This window comes from Lissotriton helveticus, chromosome 8 (assembly GCF_964261635.1).
Source record: "Lissotriton helveticus chromosome 8, aLisHel1.1, whole genome shotgun sequence".
Lineage (NCBI taxonomy): Eukaryota > Metazoa > Chordata > Amphibia > Caudata > Salamandridae > Lissotriton > Lissotriton helveticus.
In genome coordinates, this window is record NC_136069.1 from 1,703,017,548 (window position 1) to 1,703,041,173 (window position 23,626).

General features: G+C 44.1%; 2 protein-coding genes across 2 annotated transcripts; both read right to left on the reverse strand.

Annotated features, from left to right (window-relative positions):
• Positions 1 to 967: 967 nt before the first annotated feature.
• Positions 968 to 19,430, reverse strand: LOC144773638 (pepsin A-like). Its single transcript, XM_078658785.1, has 9 exons — positions 19,274 to 19,430; positions 11,762 to 11,918; positions 11,078 to 11,195; positions 5,717 to 5,835; positions 5,412 to 5,608; positions 3,671 to 3,787; positions 2,849 to 2,993; positions 2,455 to 2,553; positions 968 to 1,201 (listed from the first exon to the last, which is right to left on the reverse strand). Exons 1-9 carry the CDS (start codon positions 19,324 to 19,326, stop codon positions 1,076 to 1,078), a joined length of 1,131 nt encoding a protein of 376 aa, XP_078514911.1. The 5' UTR covers positions 19,327 to 19,430; the 3' UTR covers positions 968 to 1,075.
• On the reverse strand, positions 6,620 to 7,426 carry LOC144773639 (large ribosomal subunit protein uL23-like). Its single transcript, XM_078658786.1, has 2 exons — positions 7,197 to 7,426; positions 6,620 to 6,800 (listed from the first exon to the last, which is right to left on the reverse strand). The coding sequence occupies exons 1-2, from the start codon at positions 7,424 to 7,426 to the stop codon at positions 6,620 to 6,622; spliced, it is 411 nt and encodes a 136-aa protein (XP_078514912.1).
• Positions 19,431 to 23,626: the final 4,196 nt, after the last annotated feature.

Genomic DNA, 23,626 nt, shown 5'->3' on the forward strand with positions numbered 1-23,626 from the left:
AATCTCTGCCATGGTCTGTGGAGCTCTGGAAGCCGTGGAGTGTGGAAGTCTCGCTGCTTGCACTGAATTTTAGCGCCTGGAGTTTGTCCCACGCTGGAAAATCACAGTGAATGGCACTACACGTCGTGCCAAAGGGTGCTGCTTCTTTCTGCTGCTTGAGTAGATATTCTACTTGAGCGGCAGCTACCTCAATGCGAGCGACAGATTTCTCAACGTGAGCAGTCGCGACCAGCCATGGGCAAAACTCTGCGAAATCAGCCTGCGGAGCACAATTCTTCACCCACTCCTAATTGAATGGCAAGTGTGGTGGTGGTGGCCACTCTGTCATACACATGTTCCATCAGTCATTTAATGACAGCGTGCGTGATTGGAGGGGGCATGGTGTAGTCACCACTGTCCCCTCTTTTTCTTCTATCTTGCCAAACTCCTTAGGTCTTCCTGGTATTAGGAACTCTGGGCTGAGGAATTTGGGAGTACTGAGAGAGGCAGGAACTGGAATGGATTTGTAATCTCCATTCTCTTAACAACAACTGTCACAGAATGATCTTTTCGATCTGCAGTTGCGTAGAAAAACGTCCGTAGGATGAGGAAAGTGGACCTCTCACAACCATGACTTCCTGTGCCATTGCATCCACCTTGATAGAAGTAACAAGAAGCAAGCTGGGACCCTGAGATAAGGTCTTCTGAAAAAAGGTAAACCCGTAGACACTTGTGTTAGGGAATGACCCAAAAAAAGGCTTCGCAGTAGTGACAACTGTACTTGAAAAGCTGAAATCCAGTAGGCGAATGTACTAGGATTCCACAGATGACCAAAATGGGAGGACCCTATGTGTAAGAAGGCTGACATAAACCCCTTTTCTAATGAATAAGTAATTAAATAAAGGAACAGACTGGAATTCTTAAGACACTTTTCAGATTTAATCTAAATGAATCTAAAGCTAATTTATCAGTAAAAGAAGAGAAGCTGTTGTGGTCCATCATGATTGTTTATTAGTCACTCAACGTTTGTACACACTCAGTCATTTTACAGAACCTCTGCTTCTAACTCACACAAGACAACTAACAAGCTTTATGTTCATGCAACTGTTGCGAGGCCAATGTAGTTGGCGGCTCTGTCGAAGACGACGTAGTACTGCCTGATGAAAACGTCTCCCAGGATCCAGACTCCAGTGGTATCTTGGAAGTTGCTGCTGCAGGAGTTCTAGGGAGGACAGGAAGATATACACACGTAAAGATTTAGATTGTAATATAGGGACTGATTATGAGTTTGGCGGATAGAGTTAGTCTGTCATAAATGTGACAACTACTCCATTCTCCAAATTACAATTACATTATATCCCACGGAAGTTGTACTACGGCCCCTATTGTCATATCACCACCTGCTTTTTGGACCACACAGCTTACCCACACCAGCTGTCCGACAATGTTCTAAAATGATGTTTCAAGTGGTCAGGGAATGCCCACCTTCATGTCTATGACTATTCGGCCATGCTTGAACATCCCCTGCAGCGCTTCACATTAACTATGTAGCAAAGATTTACCACTGCCATCACAAACTAACTGACTGAGTAACAAGACTGTTGCGTTAAAAACTGGATTCTGTTAAAGGGCTGCACAGTCATGGAGCTTGACTAGTCAATGTCCCCATGGTGTTAATACACATAAAATCAGACAATAGTATAGCATTATAGCCCATGGGCTGTACCGGCTATTAGAGGCCCACTCCAGCATTGAAGGCCCGAGTCGAAGGTGAGGTACTTTAACAAGGGAGCGGGACTTTAATAGCCAGTATAGTCCAGCTACGAAGGGCTTAAAGGCTATTAGAGCATTCTGAAACTAGAGGGCAGAATGTTCCAAAAAATAAAACAAAGACCTCTCAGAGTTCGAGGGGTTTAAAATCCTTCGGGCTCTGAGAGGCCTTTGAAAACAACACTGGAATGTTGCTTTGCAGGTCTTTACTGGCCCATAAAAGTATGGAGCACTCCATTGTCTTCAGTGGAGCTCCCAAAATTTCAATGTTCTAATAGCATTTATGCCCCCCATGTTTTCTGATTGTAAAATGAATGCAGAAACTTGGTTGGGTCCAATGATGGGTCCCAGAGTTTGAGGTAAAGCTCTCCGATGCAACCAACAATTCTAGTAGGAGAGTCTGAATTAGGAGGGAATTAAAAGGGTCACCATACTTTGGCGCCCAATCTTCTAATGCATAGTCCTGTGTGGCTGGGACCAGAAGCAGCGGGAAGTCTGACTCTTCAGGGGGTGGGGGTGGGGGGGGTGGGATGCATCATATTATTGTATAAGAAGTGGGAAATGGGCCCGTTCTTCTGACTGTCTTATTATGCACCTCAGAGTCAGGTTTCATAAGTGCTGTCCTTAGGAAGGGAGAGTTTTTTCTGATTTTAAGTTTCTGTGCTAGCACCTGGAAGGCACACATAGGCTGTTTATTCTCCTTACCTGGTTGATGTAGGCGCTGGCCGGCACTGGGTACTGGACGCCATTGATTGTGAAAATGATGTCAGCCAGGGAGCTGATGGAATTGCAGTTCACCACATACTAAGGAGCATGAAAGGAGAAAAAAAAAGAATGAAAGAACATTTGTCGAGAACATGATCCAGATATTGCTGTGCATTTGATGGATTACAGAATGAAGATATGAAACGTGGAATTATCGGCAAGGTTGTTTAAGAGATCAGCGAGTAACATGAGATGAGAAGAACCAAAATGATCCAATGGAATGACCTCAGATGCAGGTGATTGGCTTATCCTGAGTATGCAGCTTCAGACATCATGATCTTGCAATGATGGACAAGGTCCTGGAATGATCACCCCTCTGTACCCGATCTCTTACCTCGCCATTTGAACTCTGATAAGCTCCAATCGCATTCTGGATGTTTGAGATCCCGGGGGACAGACCAGCAATCAGGGACGTTCCGGTGTCGATGATAGCCTGGCATCCTCCGTTGCAGGCGATAACATTCCCGTTCATGGAGACACTGGAGACAGAGATGGAAGAGGAATTGGATTACAGCTAAGATACTACAAATTGAATTTGACTATTCATCTTTGAATGCAAATCGTGAAGAAAAAGTACAGATTTAACACTTTTTAGGGGCATTTATGAGTTTATATCGTCTCCATAGCCAGCACACAGTGTCCCCCAAAGTTTTTTCATATAGCAACTGCAGATGGTGCATCTGGGAAACAACCCTGTGAGCAAATCCTGCATCCCATGCGAAGGCCGCCTGAGGGATCTGTCATAACTCACGTTATCACTGAGGATAAATCTCCACAACAGGAGACCATCCTCAGGGACAGCATCAAGAGTGTCCCAAAATTGCTTGGAGTTCTGTCCCTGAGTGACTTGGACATTTAAAAACATTTTCTGTCTGGGGTCATCATGATTTAGATTGCAGACCTAGACAGAAAGCTTCCTCATGAAAATTGGGTGGAAACTCTGGTGAAAATCGTCCCCGTCCTCAGGTCTGAAAAAAGTGTGGGGCATACTTATGGGGATTTGGCATAGTGCAGCTCAGCGTTGTAAAGGATGTTTCCCCTCCCTAACTATGGATCACTGATCTATTGAGTTGCTGACTGCCACCTGTCTGCAACTGACCGTCCCTACACCTGACCTGTCCTTTGTTACTCCTGACCTGTTGTTTGTTGCACCTACCTCTCCAGGGTGATCTGCCAGTAGGTCTCAGCGGAGAGAGGGATCCAGTTCAAGGTTCCAGTGTAGTAGGACGATTCGTAGCCACCAAAGATCACCACGCTCCCGCTGGCTCCATTCCTGTGATCACAAAGAAGAAAAAGTTGAGCATCAAATGATGAGGGTACAAACGAGAGACGCTTCACATATGCAGCAGTCTTCTGAGTGGAAAACTCTTCTTCGTCTATTTCAATCTACGCCGCTTCGGCGTGGGCCACCTTCACACCTGTGCAAAGTCAGAAGGACACGCATTGTTGATGTGGCTCTCAGGTTGACAACCAATGTCTAACTTGCGGGAAGTGTAAATTCTACTCATAACAAGTTGTCACATTGTGGGGCTCCTGTGGAAGTTCCCTTGATAAAGAAAGGAGTGGCCAGCAAATCTTTCATATCAGAACTGATGATGTTAAGAATTTGTTATTGACAGATGTGGGACTCCAGATGGTTGGTAGGGACCAAAGGACTACTCATTTAATTTGGAGTGCAGTCATTCATCACCTTTGATGATGGCAACGTGTGGTAAGCTTTAGCCTTTCCTGTGGTGGGAGACAATGTAGGATTTTAAGGCATTCTCTCAAACCCCCTTTATCTGCAGACAGAGGGAGGATCTCTATCGAAGATCACTCCCAGGTTGGCTCTTGATTTAGCAGAATGGCGGGATCCCACGCCATCAGGCAGAGCTAAGGGATTCAAAAACTGATCGAATGAAAGCATATTATTTATTTTGTCCTAGTAAGGCACAGTCGGTTGCGTTCCAACCACTGGTAAAATTAAGAGAGATGATGAGGTAGATTGTGAACGTTGTCAGGGTGGTCCTCAACCATCAGAAGGAGCTGGGTGCCATCTGCATGCGTGGGATATACAGACGTACCGGAATCCATACCAGCTGCTGAAGCGGGTGTATAAGTCTTATGTAAGATGGGGTACCGAGGAGAACCATGAGGAACGCTAAGATGGATGTTATGTGTGCCTGGAAATAAAGGTCCCTGTTTTATTTGATGTGTGCAGTTCTGTATGGTATAAAGTGCACCCTATGGAACTAAGTCCCAGCCCACTTGTTTGTCAGTCATGGTGACTGCCATCACAGCCGGAGGAGCCTCAGTGTGTTACCTTCAGGCCAGGATTGCCCACTATTAGTTGTACTACTAGTTGTGTGACCTTACTTGACTACAAATGCTCTAAGTTACTTTACTAGAATACTAGTACTCCTACTGATGCCATTGGTGTGAGGAACGCTACAGTTCGTACTACCCCTATTGCCAACCCTTAACCTATGTTGCTGCTGCTATTAGTATTACAAGTTCTAGTATATACAAAGTTCTAACCCTAGCGCTATGACACTACTCCTGATAGCCTCATTATTTTTTCTGGTAACATGACTGCTGGTTCTTTAACTACACTTAGTGATATTGTAGTGTCTGTGCTACTACATGCAGCCTCCCTGAACGTACCCTTAACACTGACATTATAAGTGATTCTAGTTAAACCCCTAAAAACACTACTGCTACCTCTAGGTCACAGCTTTGAATCTCGGCAGGTCCACAGGCCTTTCATTCTCCTGAGTTTGATAGGATGAGTACCACTGGCTTGGGTATCAATAAACACAAGACGGGACAAGATAATCAATGTATACAAATACTCCTTTTATGTCATGTAGTTACTCCTTCATATGTTGGGTAGGATGTGTGACGAGAACCTGACTTACGGGCTCAGGTAGACGGAGAAGAGATCTGCAGAGAGCAGCCCCTGACTCCACATGTTGTCAAAGACAGGGGTGGCAGAATCAGATGCAATGCTTGGGAAGGCCAGTCCCAGGATGCCATCGAACTGCATTTGAGAAAAGAAATCTGCTTCCGTGTAGGCCAAGCCGAAGACCTGGCTGGTGACGGTGAGTCCTCCAACCTACGAGGAGAAGGGAAGAGACGGTGAGAGTCATGAAGCAAAGACCAGCTGTGGACGTCCTTACGACACATCTGTCCTAGCTTAGGGTGATGCCCCTGGTCCTCCTACCTCCACAGTGTCGTATCCCAAGACTCCGGTCATGCTTCCGGTGCCGTACCCAATGGACAGGCTGGTGCTGGTGGACTGGAAGGTGGAAGAGCTGGAAGGGCTGAACCTGTTGTGATTGGCTGTGGGTTTAAAAAGGCATCATTAGCACAGAATCATCAGAAGGGTCTCCTCCTGGACAGGCTGGAGCTGCTAAACCCTGGCATCTGCCCTTTGAGGCTACAAACTATGCCCATAAGTATGCCTGTTGACGTGTGTTTTCCCTTAGAAAGTACAAAGGTATAACAAGCCAAGAGGCAGTACTTGTTATTTAATAAAAATAACTAAAACATCAAAGTGTTGATTGTTTCCAATGATTTTCTTATTAACTTGTAATATGAGCTGTTCTTCTGTCGCTCACCCTGGCCCACCTTGGCTGTCCTTCTCTGACTTGCAAGTCCACCACACATATGTGGCCCGGATATGTTTTTGGCAAGGGCCAGATGAAACTTCGGGATTTACAAAACCTTGCAAAGCCCAATTTGCGTGCTTTGATTGGCTTTGAAAAAACTGATAATCCAGTTCACCCATTCATGGATTTTGACGCAAACCCATATTTACCAAGACTTGCAAACATGGGTGTGCACCAATATGGTGCAGCTCCCCAAGCCTGGTGTATCGAGGAGAAATATCTCCTTGTTTCCTCCACTTTGCATTCTGCAGCACACATACAAAGAGGAATACACCTCAAAGGATGGTTTTTGTGCAGGGCGGTATTTTGCAACAGTTATTTCCATCTATCTAGCAGAGGTAAGTGGTTTTAAATTTTTTTGTTTTTCAATTTTATTCTGAACTGTCCGGCATCCATAGAGCAGGCTTAGATTATGCCAATTTTGTTGGCTACATCCAGGGCATCATAGTCTGGAGCTATGCCTTCTTCTCGCCGCCTGGCCTCATCAATGTGTTGACCTTGGCAACATCAATATCATAAAGCTTTTTTACAGCCTGTTTGATCTGGTGCTTGTTAGCCTTGACATCAACAATGAAGACCAGCGTGTTGTTATCTTCAATCTTCTTCATGGCAGACTCCGTGGTAAGAGGGAACTTAGGGCCCGATTCACAGAACTAACTTAAGACAAAATCCTAAACATACTACCATTTTCATATTCACAGAAGGCACTCACTCATTTTGGTATTCACAGAACTAACTTTAGGACTCCTAAATGCCTTCTGTGGATACCGAAAGTCTTAAAATTAGGATTTTTCTCAGTTTAGTTGTAGTTAAGTTAAGACTACTAAACTGAGAAAAATCCTAATTTTAAGACTTTCGGTATGCACAGAAGGCATTTAGGAGTCCTAAAGTTAGGAGTCCTAACTTCTGTGAATACCGAAATGAGTAAGTGCCTTCTGTGAATACCAAAATGAGTAAGTGCCTTCTGTGAATACCAAAATGGTAGAAAGTTTAGGATTTTGTCTTAAGTTAGTTCCGTGAATCGGGCCCTATATAATCACATAATGGTCAAGTTTGTTCCTACGAGGAGCACTCTTCCTGGGATACTTCGGTTGCCTCCTTAACCTCAAGGTCCTCGGCCTCCTGAAAGCGGGGGCTGTCCTAATTGTCTTCTTCTTCTTGTGACTGTGTAGCCCCTTAAGAACAGCCTCTTTAGCTTTCAAATCCTTGGACGTTGCTTCAGTTTTAACAGGGACAGCTTCCTTCTTGGCATTTGGTGCCATGTTGGGGGAGGTAAGTGCATAATTGGATATAACTATTTTTTTAGTTTAACATCTCTAATTTGATGAAGAAATAATTCTAAGGTTTTTTCAATACTGTAAAAAACCAATATGTTTTTCCTGTAGCATCTTTACTCTCAGCACAGGCTCCTATCGCACAGAAAATGAGCAATTAGATTTAAGGGCTAAAAGGACTGAACTAGAACCCAAAGAAATATTTGCAGTCCATACACATGATACTGGAGCAGGCGAGACCTGCGCATGTCGCTCATGCATCCTTGAAACTGAAATACCAGGTTTTACAATGAAATTGGGAATCTTGACAACTTTGATTCAGTCACTGTTTCCCAGATGTGCCATCAAGTTGATATAAGTCTAAAGGGTTGAAGCATCTGTCATACCAATATAATAACCCTATAAAAAGCTGTAAATTAATTTCCAGACTATTAATGTCAGGATTATATTCAAACAGAGACTCATAAAGACCAAAAGACCTCCACTGGGAACATGAGGGCCTGTGAAGCATTTCAATGCTTATCTCTTTGATAGAGAAGAGGAAACAAGAGCTCTTTCTGGGCAGAGTCCATGCCAGTCATTGGTTCTAGGGAAATGAGGACTACCGACAAACCATGTCAGGTCATAGGCAGATAGAGGCTCCCAGTTTGTTTAACTGTCTACAAATAAAGTTGGCTTTGTACCCCACATTAGCCTGGGATGCATTACTTGCCGCCAATGACATCAGGGCCCAGATTCTCAAAAGATTCAGGGATCATAGCACCCACAAATGCTGCGCTGCGTTGCGTGACAGGGAGTTAGCAGGACAGATATGGCTACCTTCTCCCCTCTCGCTAGCGTCGGCGCTGATTTCAGCTGTCGGGCGCCAGGCACTCACCTTATCTTTATAATTCCTGGCTGTGTTCCTGACTCTACCCTTCCCATAAAAAGTACTATGCCTAGAGAAGCTCAAACATTTTACCCTCTTTGCACAGAATATAATGGGCCTCATTCACAAGAGGCCTGCGCTGCCAGAGCAGAACTATTTTTAACACTCAGGCTTCATATCTACGAGGCAACGAAAACCCACTCTGGGTGGCTTTGCTTGGCATCATGGATATAGAGTAAGGGAAAGCAGCACAAAATGCTGCGTTGTCTTATTCTGTGTAAATTAGGCGTTCCATGGGTGTTGCATGGGTGTTTCCACGCTACACCTGTGGTTTTTGACCCTGCCCCAGATTTACAAATCACATAAAAACTAGGTCAGGCACAAAACCTTATCGCTTCCCAGAGCAGGTGTAATGAGGAGAAACATTTTAATTCCTTCTTGTTCTTTACTCTATCCATGTGTGTTGCATTCAGCTGCACACCCAGAACCCCTTCCTGCACAAAAAGAACCATGGCAACAACACAGACACCCTTGCACCATGGTGCAAGGGTGCCTGCGCTGGTTCTCGTCTACAAATTGTGCTTCCGCTGAAAGGACAGAAATGCACCACATCTTGTCAATACAGTGCATTCCTGCCCTTTCTAATTGGCATTGGGCAGTGCAGCAAAAAGACTTGCGGCGCTGCCCATGCCAATTCTTTATAAATTAGGCCATATGGTCAGGCAAGTGTAAAGCCTTATCCTACTTTCCATTGGGCTGTATCATGCAGCACACATGTATAGGCGGAAAAGCAAGGAGAAATGACAATATTTCTATTTTTAACGGCTGCTATTCAGCAGTGTTTAACTGTGTTAATGTTTGGTGGCAAACCCTGGCTACTAATGTAGGTAGGCTTTAGCATAAAAAAGCATGGGTGGTTCCCAGGTACCGCCCATGCAAAGCCCCTTTGACCCTAAGTAATGCAAAGCAGCGTTTTGTGCCACTCTGCATTATTTTTGGGTATCTCTACTGTTCATGTTGATCCTTCGACCACTCAATGCTATCGCGGGTGGTGGACAAAGTTAGAAGCTAGACTTTGCCCTCAGCGGAGACTTGAGACATATGTCTTGATGTTACCTTTGTTACTAACATAGGGACTGATTCACAGAACTAACTTAAGAAAAAATCCTAAACTTACTACCATTTTGGTATTCATAGAAGGCACTTACTCATTTTGGTATTCAAAGAACTTTAGGACTCCTAAATGCCTTCTGTGAATACCGAAAGTCTTAAAGTTAGGATTTTTCTCAGTTTAGGAGTCCTAAAGTTAGGAGTCCTAGCGTTACTACTCTTAAATTGAGAAAAATCCTAACTTTACGACTTTCGGTATTCACAGAAGGCATTTAGCAGTCCTAAAGTTAGGACTCCTAACTTCTGTGAATACCGAAATGAGTAAGTGCCTTCTGTGAATACCAAAATGAGTAAGTGCCTTCTGTGAATACCAAAATGGTAGTAAGTTTGGGATTTTGTCTTAAGTTAGTTCTGTGAATCAGGCCCAACGATTATGTTTCTTAGCCTTGTCTTTACTGATGAATGCAGACAGACTTCTCTTCCATTCACCCATTCAGGAATAGAGATATACAGCTCACTCTTTTGACACTGTTGAAGAGAAATGCGTCTCTCAGGTTCATCTTGATCAGCAGCTAATTCCAGATCACTCAACCTTGTATGATGATAAAAAAAAATCATTTTGGGTTTAACTAAGAAATATAAAAATAATAGAAATATCAGGGCTTAATTACAAGACCTTTGGGCCGCTGGTGCGTCACTTTTTGTGACGCACTGGCGGGGCAACCTGATGTCCCATATTTAAAGGGACATGTAAAGCCACCCTGTATGCTTTTTGTGTCCTTGTAAATATGGCCCCTTTATAGACGTGTGAAAGGGGCATGCCATGGGCTTTGCTTTGGGTGTTCCCGCACACCAACCATAGCATCTGCTGCATTTCCAGATTTACGAGAATTCGGAAACCTGGGAATGTGTCAGAATGCTGCACCACCCCAGTAAACATTTATCTTCGTTTTTTCCTCATTCTATGAGTGCTGATACAAGAGTTTTCAAACAAACGCTCAAGTGTTGAAGGTTTATGGGTCGGATCATGAGTTGGCAGAGTCTGCTCCTAATGCCTGTATAGGGCAGAGTGACCACCTCTATTCTGACCACACCTTTCCCAGCCTTGGACTTCAGTGTTGTAACCTAACACATTCTGGATGTTGAACTCATTAAATAAATGCACTGGATTTGGATTATTTATTGGTGAACATTCCAGGACTGGAGATTGTGTCTGTAATGGTCAAGGGAGATCACTCCCTAATTACTGACCTGAGAAACAATGAAACATCTGTCTCCACAGCTTCATCTTCAGAATGTTGTATTTCTCCATCGTCTACTCAATCCTGCATCCTGTCATCCTTACACCTACCCCCTTACAACGCCTCCTTCCTACTCAGTCACTGCTCTGCCCTCTTTTCTCACATTCCCCACATCAGGGAAGGCAGAGGCCACAAGGACATTGATTACGACAAGTACTTGTAGTGAACAGTATGAAGGGATTGGATTGGAACACATGTTCGCGGCTTGAGAAGATGACATCATGACTTTCCTCACTCTATTTGATCTTGAGAACTACATTGGCCATTCCGAAGAGTTGTGGAATGGGTGCTGCTAAGGCATAAAACACGACAAAGCTTAGACTTGGAAAGAAGCTCCTGTGGATGGATGAAGATACTTACAGCAGGCCGAGCTGGAGCAATACACAGATGGGACCCAGAGGTTCGAAGAGCCGCTGTCGAAGATCACGTTGAAGTCTTGAGGCGGAGTCCCGATGGAGATAGTCCCATAATAAGACATCTAATGGGTATTGGAAGGGGATTTTAAATTATGTTTGGCAGTAAACAGCTTTATTCTTGTGAAATACAAAATGTATATCAGAGTACACATGACTCCAATGTCTGTCACTTTACTACCACACCAGAAATGCTGGGCACATGGCTCTAGAGTTTGAGCAGGCCCTCGAGAAACATCCCTGTGCACAACAAATGCACACATACCAGAGGTCACAGACCATTGCACAGACTCCTCACTACACTATTGTCTGTCATGCACTGTCTCTTGGTGCTTAGTTTGTAATTAACTCAACCCCAGTAGCTCATCCTGAATAACTCGGGACCTCCACTCCTGCTGGTCAATGACAGGTATCCATCGACCACATCCAGCAAACCTCTATCGCATCAAGACCTCAGAGGATGGCTGCACACTCATTGCTGAGATCCCACACGAGCACAACCTACAGATTCACCATTCTCCACAGCCATTGTGTCAATGCCTGTTGACACATCACACCATACAATGTACAGAGCGCTGAATGTTCCAATGGAAATGTGAAAACACGCACAGGGGAGGTATTTTTCACTCACATCCATGTAGTTGGTCATCGGCTCACTGGCCACTTGAGCAGCCAACTCTGGGAAGTATTTGCTGCCAGGATTAATTTTGTGGGTCTTCAGAAACTCATCCAGTAGGCCCTTCTCTCTCAGGCGATCCCTCAGGGATTTCCCTTTTATCAGGGGGACCCTATTAAATGAGGGGGAAAAGAAAGAAACTCGTGAGTAGGAAAAGGAAGACAAAAAAATTTATTCATTGAGTAGTCTGCAGGTGGTTTTAATTGAAATAGTGAACCATTGAGGACCCCATATGAGAGGAGCTTCCTACTGGTAATATGGAATAACAAAATGTATCTAGTAGTAAGGAATAAAGTCAAGTTGTGTCTAAGGTTCATCTTTAGAACATGTAATAGCTTTAGGAGCAGCAACCTTGGAAGAGAAGCATCATATTCCGAACTAACTCAAATTTCAATATATTTTCAACATCACCCACTTAACAGCCATTTGTCTGGACACCTCGGTCAGCTTCAATATCTAGACTCACACTTTCCAAGAGATGACCTCAGAGATGAACAATAACTTTCTGCCTCTAAACCACAGTGAGCTCAAACTCCTGATTCTAACTGTGCCCTATCCTTTTATACCTGATACACAGCTTAATGTACAATGTATAATACTATTCTATTCTTAAGCACTTACTCCAAATTTGTTTGCGTACCAATGCTACTCAGCTCCAGTTATACATTACCCTTTCCTCAATATCATCTTAACAGTAACAAGCGCCTTAGCTACATTGAGGGTTGACTATGCTTCTCCCCTTATGTAGGACAACATTGCTTTTCACATTGACTTAAACCATGGTTGTCCTCTTGTATTGTATCAAATGATGGTTGACTTTTCTTTATATGTTTAACAATGACTCACTCATTCACTCACTTGTAACAACTGAAACACTTTTGAATATGCCCTTACGTATACATGTATATTCAAACTAAGACATACAAATTGAAACAGTCATCAAGCACAACCTGGTGCTGACCATGAGGAGGGATTTAAATGTGGTTGAAACATATGGATCCATACATTGGTACATGCAGTTGTTCAAGAGGATCCACCTCACTTAGGGAATCAGCCTGTCCTAGCCACAGGAAAATTGCACAAATGTGGTATATTTGTATTACTTATATGTTGTGTGTTTACAGTTTGCTTATTTTTCAAATCAATTTTCAGTGCCACACATTTTTTGAAAACTGAAAACCTGAGACAAAGCCACCCTGGTCTTTGAAACTGAGACATGTATACAGGATGTGTCACTCTGGTTTGTAGCAATTGGGGTTGTCAGATAAAGAAAGGTTCAACACCCAAATGTTTTAACATAACTAAATTTAGATATTGACGTTCATGTGTGATACCTTTTTTGTAACATCGCCAAAATGTACCTTGTTCATGAAGCCAGATTGATTGGGTCGATGATTTCAGGGAGCACCGACCAATAACATGTGTTCCATCAAGACTAAGGAGTGAGATTGGTTGGTATGAACTACAGAAAAACAATGTTTCCCCGGTGTAGGGATGAACCAAGAGGACTGTTTCCAAATGGGATGTTCCAAGGACAGAAGTCAGAAAAGGACTTGAGAAGTTGTGTCAGGATTGGGACATGGGTGAAACTTTTATGAAATAAGGTGACAACCTCTTAGCTGCAGAGCGTTGCCTGTTTTCAGGTGATAAAAGCTAGAAATGGTTCCTTACAACAATATAAGGCATCTCAGTTCAGCCTGGTGTAAGCTTATGTACATTTGTGTCTTTTAAATACGGCTGGACCAGTTGTCACCGGACAGCTTCTTTTGTATCAAGGTTCAAGTAGAAATTACTTAAGGCACTAGCAACTCAGCTATCATCCTGAATACCCTCCCACCTCTTTCCAGTTTTTCAAGTGTGTTTTCACTCACTCGCTTCATCTTACGCCTCCAGGCAGTTATCCATCCAGCTTTGTTGCCCAGCTTGTACAATCGTTGTTTAGCGGTGAACATGGTGCTTTCCTCTTTGTCCATATCCAAATCTCTCACTTATTCCCTCAGAGTGAGCATTCTGCATCTCAGATTAAGCACACCCATCCTGTTATTAATTTCCACTCTTTCCCTTAGTGTGGATTCTAGGTGTGCCCTCACAGGTTTTCAGCCTTGACAAAGTTGAGCTAAGGATACCTCTCAGCACAGCTTTCGATGCATCCCATAGACTTCCATCATCACCTTCTTCTTGCATACAGTGACCGTGTCTCTCACAGCCCGACCACTGAGAAGCAGTTGTTTATACGTGTACATGATTTATTGTCAATGTCAGTCAGTCAGTCAGTCAAAATACACTTTATTCGATTTTTGTTAAAATCATAAAAGGCAGGAATAATACATACATTTAAAACATTTTAAAACATTTTAAAAATACCCATAAAACATTTATTTCACACAGCATCCTTAAAAAGGTCACTTAGTTAAAGTTAAAATTAATATATAGAGGTTCACTTTTAGTTTAGAACAATACAGTTCTCGGGCTTCTTTTGTTTTTTCCTCTATAAGCGGCTGTTAAAAAACTAGCAACACAGAAAGTGACATGTGCGTCTGGTAACCGTTGAAGAAAAAGCAAGGCTGGTCTCACTTGTATAAAGCCCATGGTTTTCAAGAGAGGTAGTAGATATTTTCCCCTCTCCAAATTGTAAAGCCCACAAAAAAACATAAAATGGAGAGTATCCTGATTAGAGAACTGATCACACTCACAAGGTGGTGCATGCTCAGGTTTTCCCCATACGGGGAAACAGCCTAGTGAGTAGTGGATCAAGTTCATTCTAAATCTGGTTAATAAAAATCTATGCAGGGGTTTAGTAACAAATTGCAGATATGGTTCCATAGCGGGGGAAGAGGACAAGACCAAATGTGCTCTTACTAATGGTTTCTTGACTTCCAACTCCTCTCTATCTAAACGTATCCTCCCCTGGAATTCTTTCTTAATCCAAGCAATGTCCCTTTTCCTGATGTTTGAAGGTGTTGTATATAGGTCTGGTCTCCCGAGGGCAGTGAAAGATGACTTTATATATTTCAACCATAATATTTTCATTGCCCCCTCCCTTGCAATCACGTCTTTAAGAATTATATGGTTTAAAGACAACTCTGTGTTTAACCAGGTATTGGCCCAGAAAAGTAAAGGGGCCAATTTCAGTCCATCTGTAATATAGGGTAGGCCAACTTCTTCATGTATGGAATAGGTGGGGGTAGAATTTGGGACCGATAAAATTCTTCTAATAAGCTTGTTTTCAACCCTCTGTATGCTATCCAAGTTAGCATATCCCCACAGAGCTGCACCATATGAAGCAATGGAAACGCATTTACTTTTATAAACTTTTAACACAGCCTCCATTGGTTTAGCCCCTAATCTTTTCGTAAAGGCCATCAGGGCTGCTGTGGACCGAGCTAAGGAAATGTTCTTGGCCTTAATCTGCGGAGCCCAAGAACCTTTCTCATTGAACAGGACCCCTAAATATGGGAAAACAGGGACCCTGGAGAGAACCTTACCCTTACATGTAAAGATTTTAGTATATGATTTATTTTTCTGTGGGCCCACAATCATTGTGTGTGATTTAGTTGCATTAATTTTTAGGTCTAAGTTAACCATAAATGAGCCAAAGAGCTCTAAAAGGGTCTGTAGACCAATGCCCGTGCGGGCGATGAGAACGGCATCGTCCGCATAAAGGAGAGCCGGAATCTGTTTCCCACCTGCCCGCGGTACATCTGCATTGCCTGTTGACAAAAACTTCCCTAGGTCATTTATATAAATAGTAAATAAAAGAGGGGCCAGGATGCAACCTTGGCGAACCCCTTTCTTTGACCTGAAGCTATCTGAGCAACGCCCTTCCCTGGTAACCCGGACCTTCGCAAAAAGCCCCTGGTGTAAACTAGCTATAAGGGCCACCAATGAGTCCTCAATGCCGAGCTCACGGAGTATAACCCAGAGCTTGCTCCTATTGACCAAGTCAAAGGCCGAGGAGAGGTCCATAAAAGCTAAATATAGTGAACCCTCCCCGGCCACTGTATACTTGGATATTAGTAGATGTAAGTTCGAGCATTGCTCTAGTGTACCCCGTTTCTCCCTGAAACCGTATTGTATCTCTGCAAGGCCCCCAGAGAGCTCCAGCTTTGCTCTCAATTTAGTCAATAGTACTCTGCCCAAGATCTTAAAGGCAGAGTCTATTAAAGAAATTGGTCGGTAGCATCCCGGATCCTCCCTATCTCCTTTTTTAAAAATGGGCACTATGACAGATGTTGTCCAAGTTTCTGGGAAGCATCCATCGTTTGTTGCCCTAAACACGTTGGTGAGGACTTTGGACCAAGTGGTTGGGGCATATCTAAAAAAGTCTACCGGGACTCCATCTGGGCCAGGAGCTTTATTTTTGGTGGAGTCCATTATTGCCTTGTACACCTCCTCCTCGGTGAATTCTACTACCGAAAGCCCCATGCCTAACCCCATGCCATTTTCATCCAGAGTGTCATTACTGCCATATATATTTTTAAAATGGTCAACCCATTTCTGATCACTGATAATGCAATCGGAGATTGTATTGATCTCACCCGAGAATTGGTTATTTATAATGTCCCAGAATCTCCTACTATTGCGTAGAACATCCACATCAAGTAGATCATTCCAGGCATTATTTTTAATTGTGTTTTTCCTATTTTTGATAACCAGCTTGTACTCCCATCTTAATTTGGAAATTAGAGTTTTATCCCTCGGCTTGGTTTTCAGTGCATTTTTCAGGGCTCTAGAACAATTTCTGTCAAACCATTTGTGGGGCTTAGATGGCAAACGGGATTGGGGAGCTGTGAGTTCTTTAGCTGTTTGTGAGCAGATAAAATTAAAAGCTAAAATAATTTCACTATTGGTGGCATTTTGGTCTAGACAGATACACATGGGTTCCTCTATCTTTGGGAGCAGGGAAGCCATAAAGGTTTCCTGGACCACCTTACCCCACTTGAGCCGTCTGCCCTGATCACTGGGCACCGTCGATGTGCAAGCCCTGGGAGAACCCAGGTGTTTGCTCCATAAGTCACTCCAGTGAATCTGAGCCATGACTGGGTTGTGGTCACTATGTGGGGAGGCAATTACCTCGTATTTTGACACCTTAGAGGTTAAACCATGAGAAATAAATAAAATCTATCACGGACCTGCTTTCTGAGCCTTTGTAAGTAGGCAATGGATCACCACTACCTGTACTGTGGGGTTCGAACATGTTGAGGCTAGCAAGAAAGAATTCGAGCGCCTCCCCCACTTTGGTGTGGACAAAATGTAGATTACCATTGTCAGGCTGGCCCTCCAAATTTCCTAAATTACATTTTAAGGCACATTTATGTGTATTAAAATCACCTAAAATTATAAGTTCGAAATTAGTGCGTGTTTTATGACTGTAATCATTAAGGACATTTTCCATGGGCTGTGTCTGTTTGTCTGACCCATGAGTTATAAAAATTTGTAACCACTAGGACGCGACCTGGTGAAATAGTCCACTCTATAATTAAAATATTTGGGGAATCAGACTCTACTTGATTTATTGTCAATGTATAAAGTGTATGTTACATAAAGAACTCTGACACCCTGCATTGGGTTGGGTAGAACTATAAAAGAAATAAAAACGTGCTATTGAAATTGTTATTTGTGTAAATACTGGGACAGACAGACACACCTGACATTCTTACAGTGCATGTATCTCTTACACACAGGGACCTAACAAAGGCACACATATTCTTCTCTTTGTTTCCCCTCTGTGGCTTTTACATTTAAGTGTGAGGTTCCAGCCTGCCTCCAGTCAGGTTATTGAAATGCAAGGAGGCCTGAAGGCCCCTTAACTTTGGCTCAGGTAGAGATGAAGAAAATCTCTCTGCACGCTGCTGGTGAACGTGTCCCACAGGGACAAGTTCAGCATATTTCTGTGGGACCCAACTTCTTGTCAGGGGTGACGGCATCCACCCTGTGAAAATAGTGGGAGGACGCTGTGTACCTGCATGCTCCCCCGACTTGTGCCCTGTGTTTGTTTCAAACAATATGTGAATCAGTGTGTGGTCTGAAATGAGGATGGGTCACATTTCAGCTTGTGCTCTAAAGCAGAGATGCGTCAGTTTCCTTGCGCCTGCATGCAAAAATCCTTGTGCCACCATTGATGTATCACATTTACAATACGGCACACCATGGCACAAGGATTGACAGATGTGTCAGGAATTCTGACGCATCAGGTGGAGAAGTGTGACTCAATGGTTAGAGCGGCAGACCCTGATGCAGTAGTCTGGCCTGGACCAGGGTTCAATTCCCGCCTCGGCGGATCTTGGGCTCAATTTCCCCGGACCTGATAATTCTCGCCTCGGTGCCTAGTCTAATCATGGGTCCCACTCTGCAACTCTGGGCAATAGCTTGCTTAATCTCCACAACGGCCCCAACAGCGTTAGGATGCCTGGCTTCACCTTGGGGGTGCCCAGGAGTGGGCACTTCACAGGGAAAGGCCAGGAAGGGTTCCACAGCGGTATGTGTCCAGCGCTTTGGGACCCCTTCGGGGGTGATACATGCACTATATAAGCACTACATTTACATTTACTTCTGTTGGCACAAAAGTCATGCATTCCTGAAGTTGTATCGCAAGCACAACGCAACTCCAGCAATGCATGGGGTGGCCTATACTGACTGTGCTGCGTCATGTCTTATGCCTGCTCCAAGCATCCCTTGATGCATCACATTGTAAATGGGCCCCAACGTGGCACATTGTTTACAGCACCTCTGCATCACAAAAAGAGACGCAACAGTGGTGCAAAAGTGACGCAAGGGGTTTGTAAGTCTGCCCCTATGTTGTGGGATTGCGGTATCTTTTCAATATTTCTAAAATGTAGTTCAGGAACCTCTATACAATAAGGGTAGAATGTTTAGTAAAATATTTATTAACAATACAATTCAGTAATATTATGGAACATATTTTATACCCTCTATTTTTGAGTTCAAAACAAACTCCCAACAGCAATATTCAAAGGAAGTGCAAACCAGAGACTCCTCTAGGCTTTATGGTTTAGAATAAAGCAGTGTGCCTTTGCTCTTAGTTCATAAAGAGCTCTTTTGCACACATATCCCAGGGTATTACTCCCTCATTAGACGTAAATACCAAATGCATGATTGCTGTAAGTTAAACATACAACTGAAATTAACTACCAAACCCCTTGAACTGTAGACCCTGACTCAATCCCACCAGCCTCCTCCCCTGTAGTAAAGCTCTAAGTAGACACCTCCTTGATCAGACACTTAGACATGGCCATGAGGCTCTATCAAAGCTCCCATCTCATGACCCTACAGTAAGGACTGATAGCAAATACTTACTTGACCAGGCACTTAGGCTCTGTCTAAGCTTCCAGCTCATGAACCTACAGCACTCTGAGCAAATACTCATTTGACCAGACACTTAGGCGCTGACTAATCTTCCATCTCATGACTCTACAGCACACTTAGAGATTCATAGCAACTACTCACTTGACCAGGCACTCAGAGAGGGCCACCAGCCCCAGGAGCAGCAGCCACTTCATGGTTTCCTCTTTGGTCCACAGTATCCAAGGCAGATCTCAGACTCTGGAGTCAGTTGTGAAAATCCCAGGTGAAGGGGCTCCTTATATACCACAGAAGGCGTCTCTTGGACAACCTTCACGTGCAATCAAGGAGTGCGTGTGTGAGATAAACTAGGGGCTCTCATCCAACACCAAAGAGAGAGGCTATACCGAGACTTCTAATCTCAGTAGATCTCTATAATGTTTAATAATGCACACAGGCCTTTGTGGACATCATATCATGTGTACAGATTAGATGCGGTGTGTGCTGCTATTCTTGGAAATGTACATACCTGTGGGAGAGTGGCGGTGTACGTGTCCTCTGGATACTGCCAGGACCTTGAGATAAGGACACATCAAGCTAGTGTGTGTTGTGCAATAGTCAGATGCACAGGCAACTTCCAAGAAGCCTTCTGTGGCCAAGAGTTAGACTATCTCACATGTGAATGCTCATGCATTTCACAAACCACAGAGCTTGTGTGCAAGTCCAGTGTCATGTCCTCACCCTAGAGGGAATCTCTCTGTGACAGAAGAGGAGCCAAGGAGGTTTCAGGGAGGATGTGTTTATTTGCAGGCATTATTATGGAATCATTGGGTGTTTCTCTAATGTTAATACTTGTGCTTAGTTTTCAGGTACTGCAAGACACAGAACTGTGAGTGCTTGGGAGAACCACAGTAAGTTCACTGGAGCAACAGAAAGAGTCACACCAAAACAAATGTTGTAAAACTCATTGGCAGATACAGAGGGATTAGGAGCAGATAGGTGTGCCTGGAAGTGCATTGCCACACTTGAAGGGTGTATTCTCTTCGAAGAAGGAGCCATGTGAGTGGATGAATGCAGATGGATAAATAGGTTAGTAGCTGGGTGCATAGCCGGATCAATTCGCAGGTGCATCCTTGAGCAAGAAGCAACAATGCCATTAATGAGATTGCGGCCATAGATGCACTGATCCACTGCCTTGCGATAAAAAACATAACTCACCTATTCACCCATTCATATGTTACTAGATTCATCCACCCCTCCCTCCATGTATTCCATAATTTCCTACCCATGCACTCACTCACCCATTTACTCTTAGCCCATGCGAGCATGGCATAAAGCATGTCTGCCCATGTGAGAATGGCATAAAGCCTCTTAACCCATGCGAGCATGGCACAAAGGCTGTCTGCCCATGTGAGGATGTCATAAAGACTCTTAGCCCATGCGAGCATGGCATAACGACTCTCAGCGCATGCAAGCATGGCATGAAGACTGACTGCCCATGGGAGTATTGCGTGAACACTCTCCGCCCATGTGAGGATTTCATAAAGACTGTCTGCCCATATGAGGGTGGCAAAGACTGTCTGCACACACCAACATGCCTTGAGGACTGTCTACCCATGAAAGCACTTTGCAAGTGCCCATGCAGCTGGAAGACTGTCTGCCCATGGGAGTATTGAGCGAACACTCTCAGCCCATGTGAGGATGGCATTAAGACTGTCTGCCCCTATAAGGATGTAAAATACTCTCTGCATATGCCAATGCACCTTGAAGACTGTCTGCCCATGCAAGTATTGCACAAAGACCCTCTGCACGTGACAACCTGCCTTGAAGACTGTGTCCCCATGCAAGCATGGCACAAAGACTCTGCACGTACCAACGCAGCTTGAAGGCTATCTGCCATGCATGGATGGCACAAAGACTCACATGTCAACATGCCTTGAAGACCGTCTGCCCATGCAAGCATGGGACACCCCTACAGCCTACGAAGTCCATTGTCCCAGGTTGTAAGTGAGGCAGCATATAGAGGGGCACAGTGTCATTATGCGATGACCTTCTTGAAACTGGCTGTAACAAAACCCATCATCTTTGGTATCAAACATGTTGCAATCATACCAGCACACCATAAACGGTGTGGGAGGTATGATTCCATGCATTGTAAAGCTCCTCCGTGAAGCCCTCAGTGCTCCCTGTACCAGTCTTCTAGACCCGGACAGTACAACATGGCTGCTGCCGACCAGAGACATAATTCTGCCCTCCTTCTGCTGAGCCAAGATCGAGCAGGGAAAGTCAGACCAATAGGTATTCTGCCACAGTAAGGTGTGACTACCTCCCAGAAAAGGCTTAGTGTATTTGGGCCTGGTGGGTTTGCTAACTAGCGCCATGCTGTCTGCTTTAAGCGCACACTTGGTGTTCTCCTTCCATAGTCCAGTTCAAACCAGCTCAGGGAGCCGCTGGCTCCCACTCTGGTGCAAAACTGGACAAATGACATGGGAGTATCCTCCTCACTGTCCGACCCTTCCCCTGCGAGGCAACCCTGAATCATACCAACCCTTGTCCTGGGGTACTTAAGGGTTTACCTGAGGGTGGGATCCTAGATTCATCGTGGGACAAGATTTCAAGACACCACTTCTTCTTCAACTATCTGGGCACTCTGGACTTTGCTGACTTTGCTGTTGGCATCAAGGCTGCAACTGGGAAGACTCCTGCTGCTCTTAATCTCTTTGCCCTGCTCATCTGCCACAACATCCGTGCCTGTGCTTCATACAGGAACATTCCAAGGCCTGGGGGCATCCTGAAGGTATCTCACTTGAAGTGAAGGAGTCACTTCCCTGCATCTGCAGGCACCGCAACTAAGCTGACTGGTCTGCTGATTCTGGACTCCCACAGACTCCGAAAGGCTCAGCAACACAGATTGTGATTCATCACATCTCTTGAGGCCTGCCCTGTCCTCTCACCAAGTTTGAGGCGAGTATCAATCGTCAGAGCTGCAGGAATCAAACCTCTGTGCACCAGGTTGACTAGCAGTTGCAAAGGCTTGGTGGCTCCCTTCCACCAAATATCTTCAGGCTCGTATTAGCCCCAGCCTCAAGAATCTTCGGTGACCAAGATCTTTGTCCTCACCACATCACTTGTCTCGTGGGCCTACTTCTTTGGTGAACTGTTGTTGAGCTTAAGCTTTCTGTGTCACAGTAGTGTAGTTTTCCTCCTGTGTTTTGACAGTCATGATAGCACACTGTGAGAAGCTGGCTTGGTATATGGTGTACACGTAGGTAATTGGGCACCCTGCACCAGTCCAGACAACCCTTAAGGGGATTTTACTGGTCTTAGACAACCTTAGAAAGCTCTGCTTTAGATGGGAGTATTTTAATTTGACTTGTCAAGCTTGAGATTAAGTTACATATTTTGGTAGGGACAGGAAGAAGTCTCAAATTCAATTTCTCAAGTTCTCTTGATATCAGGAAGGCCAGGATATGCTACAGATCGCAGACCTGAGGGCCTTCATTGGTGGCAAAGGGCAATAAGGCACTTTAAAATTGACTCACAACAGTACGGGCTCACAGGGCTTCCTGGAAGGTCACCAGGTGACGGAGCTTTCAGGCAAAGGAAGCCCACAATATGGGTTATCAAGGAGTTTATAAGCCTTCAGGGGTAAGCGTCAGACCCTTAAAATGAGGCTTGAGATGTGACACGCCATCCTTGTCGATGGAGTCAAGCACAACCCCTTAATTGCCCTGGTACAGTAATACAGTCTAGTATAGGATAGTAATGAGGACGCCCCCACATACGAAGACTCACGTCTACCCTTGACTACATCATTCCTTTAAAAACTACTAAAACAACTGTAGACCATAATGGATCCCTGGTTTAACTCGTATCTGCTCATTCCTCAAAGTAAGAGTCATAAGCTCAAGAATAGATGGCGCCTGTCGCATGAGGAGAAGAATAAGATTAAACATTGATTTGCGGTGAAAATCCACCACAGGCAAATTAGATCAACCAAAGCTATATTCTATGCAAACAAAATCAAACAAGCTAATCACTACAAAAACCTTTCTCTACTGATGAATCTTCCTCTTCTCTTAGTCATCATCAGGTGAAGAACCATCTTCATTAATTTTCTTAAGTCAATCCTTCCTAAATGGATTCCTTACTTGCTAAGTGTAAATCCAGCTCACCTATGGATCCTGCCCCCCCTCCTCTGTGTTTAATATCGGTATTTCTGCCATTAGTCCTGTGTTGTGCGACATCTTGAACACTTCAATCCACTTCAATCTACTCCGAGTCGATTTCCACACAGTGGAAAGTATCTCTGGTCACCCCAAATCTAATGCAGATACTAATATTCCCTCTATTTCTTAACTTCTTCCTCCATGCTAAAGATCCATATAAACCAACAGCTGCTCAAATACCTGGAGGCTCATGACCTCTTAGAGTCTTCTCTATCCAAATTCCTTAATGTTTCTGAATCCTGAACGAGTGATTAGCTGAGCTCTACACATTCACATAAAATCCTGCTTT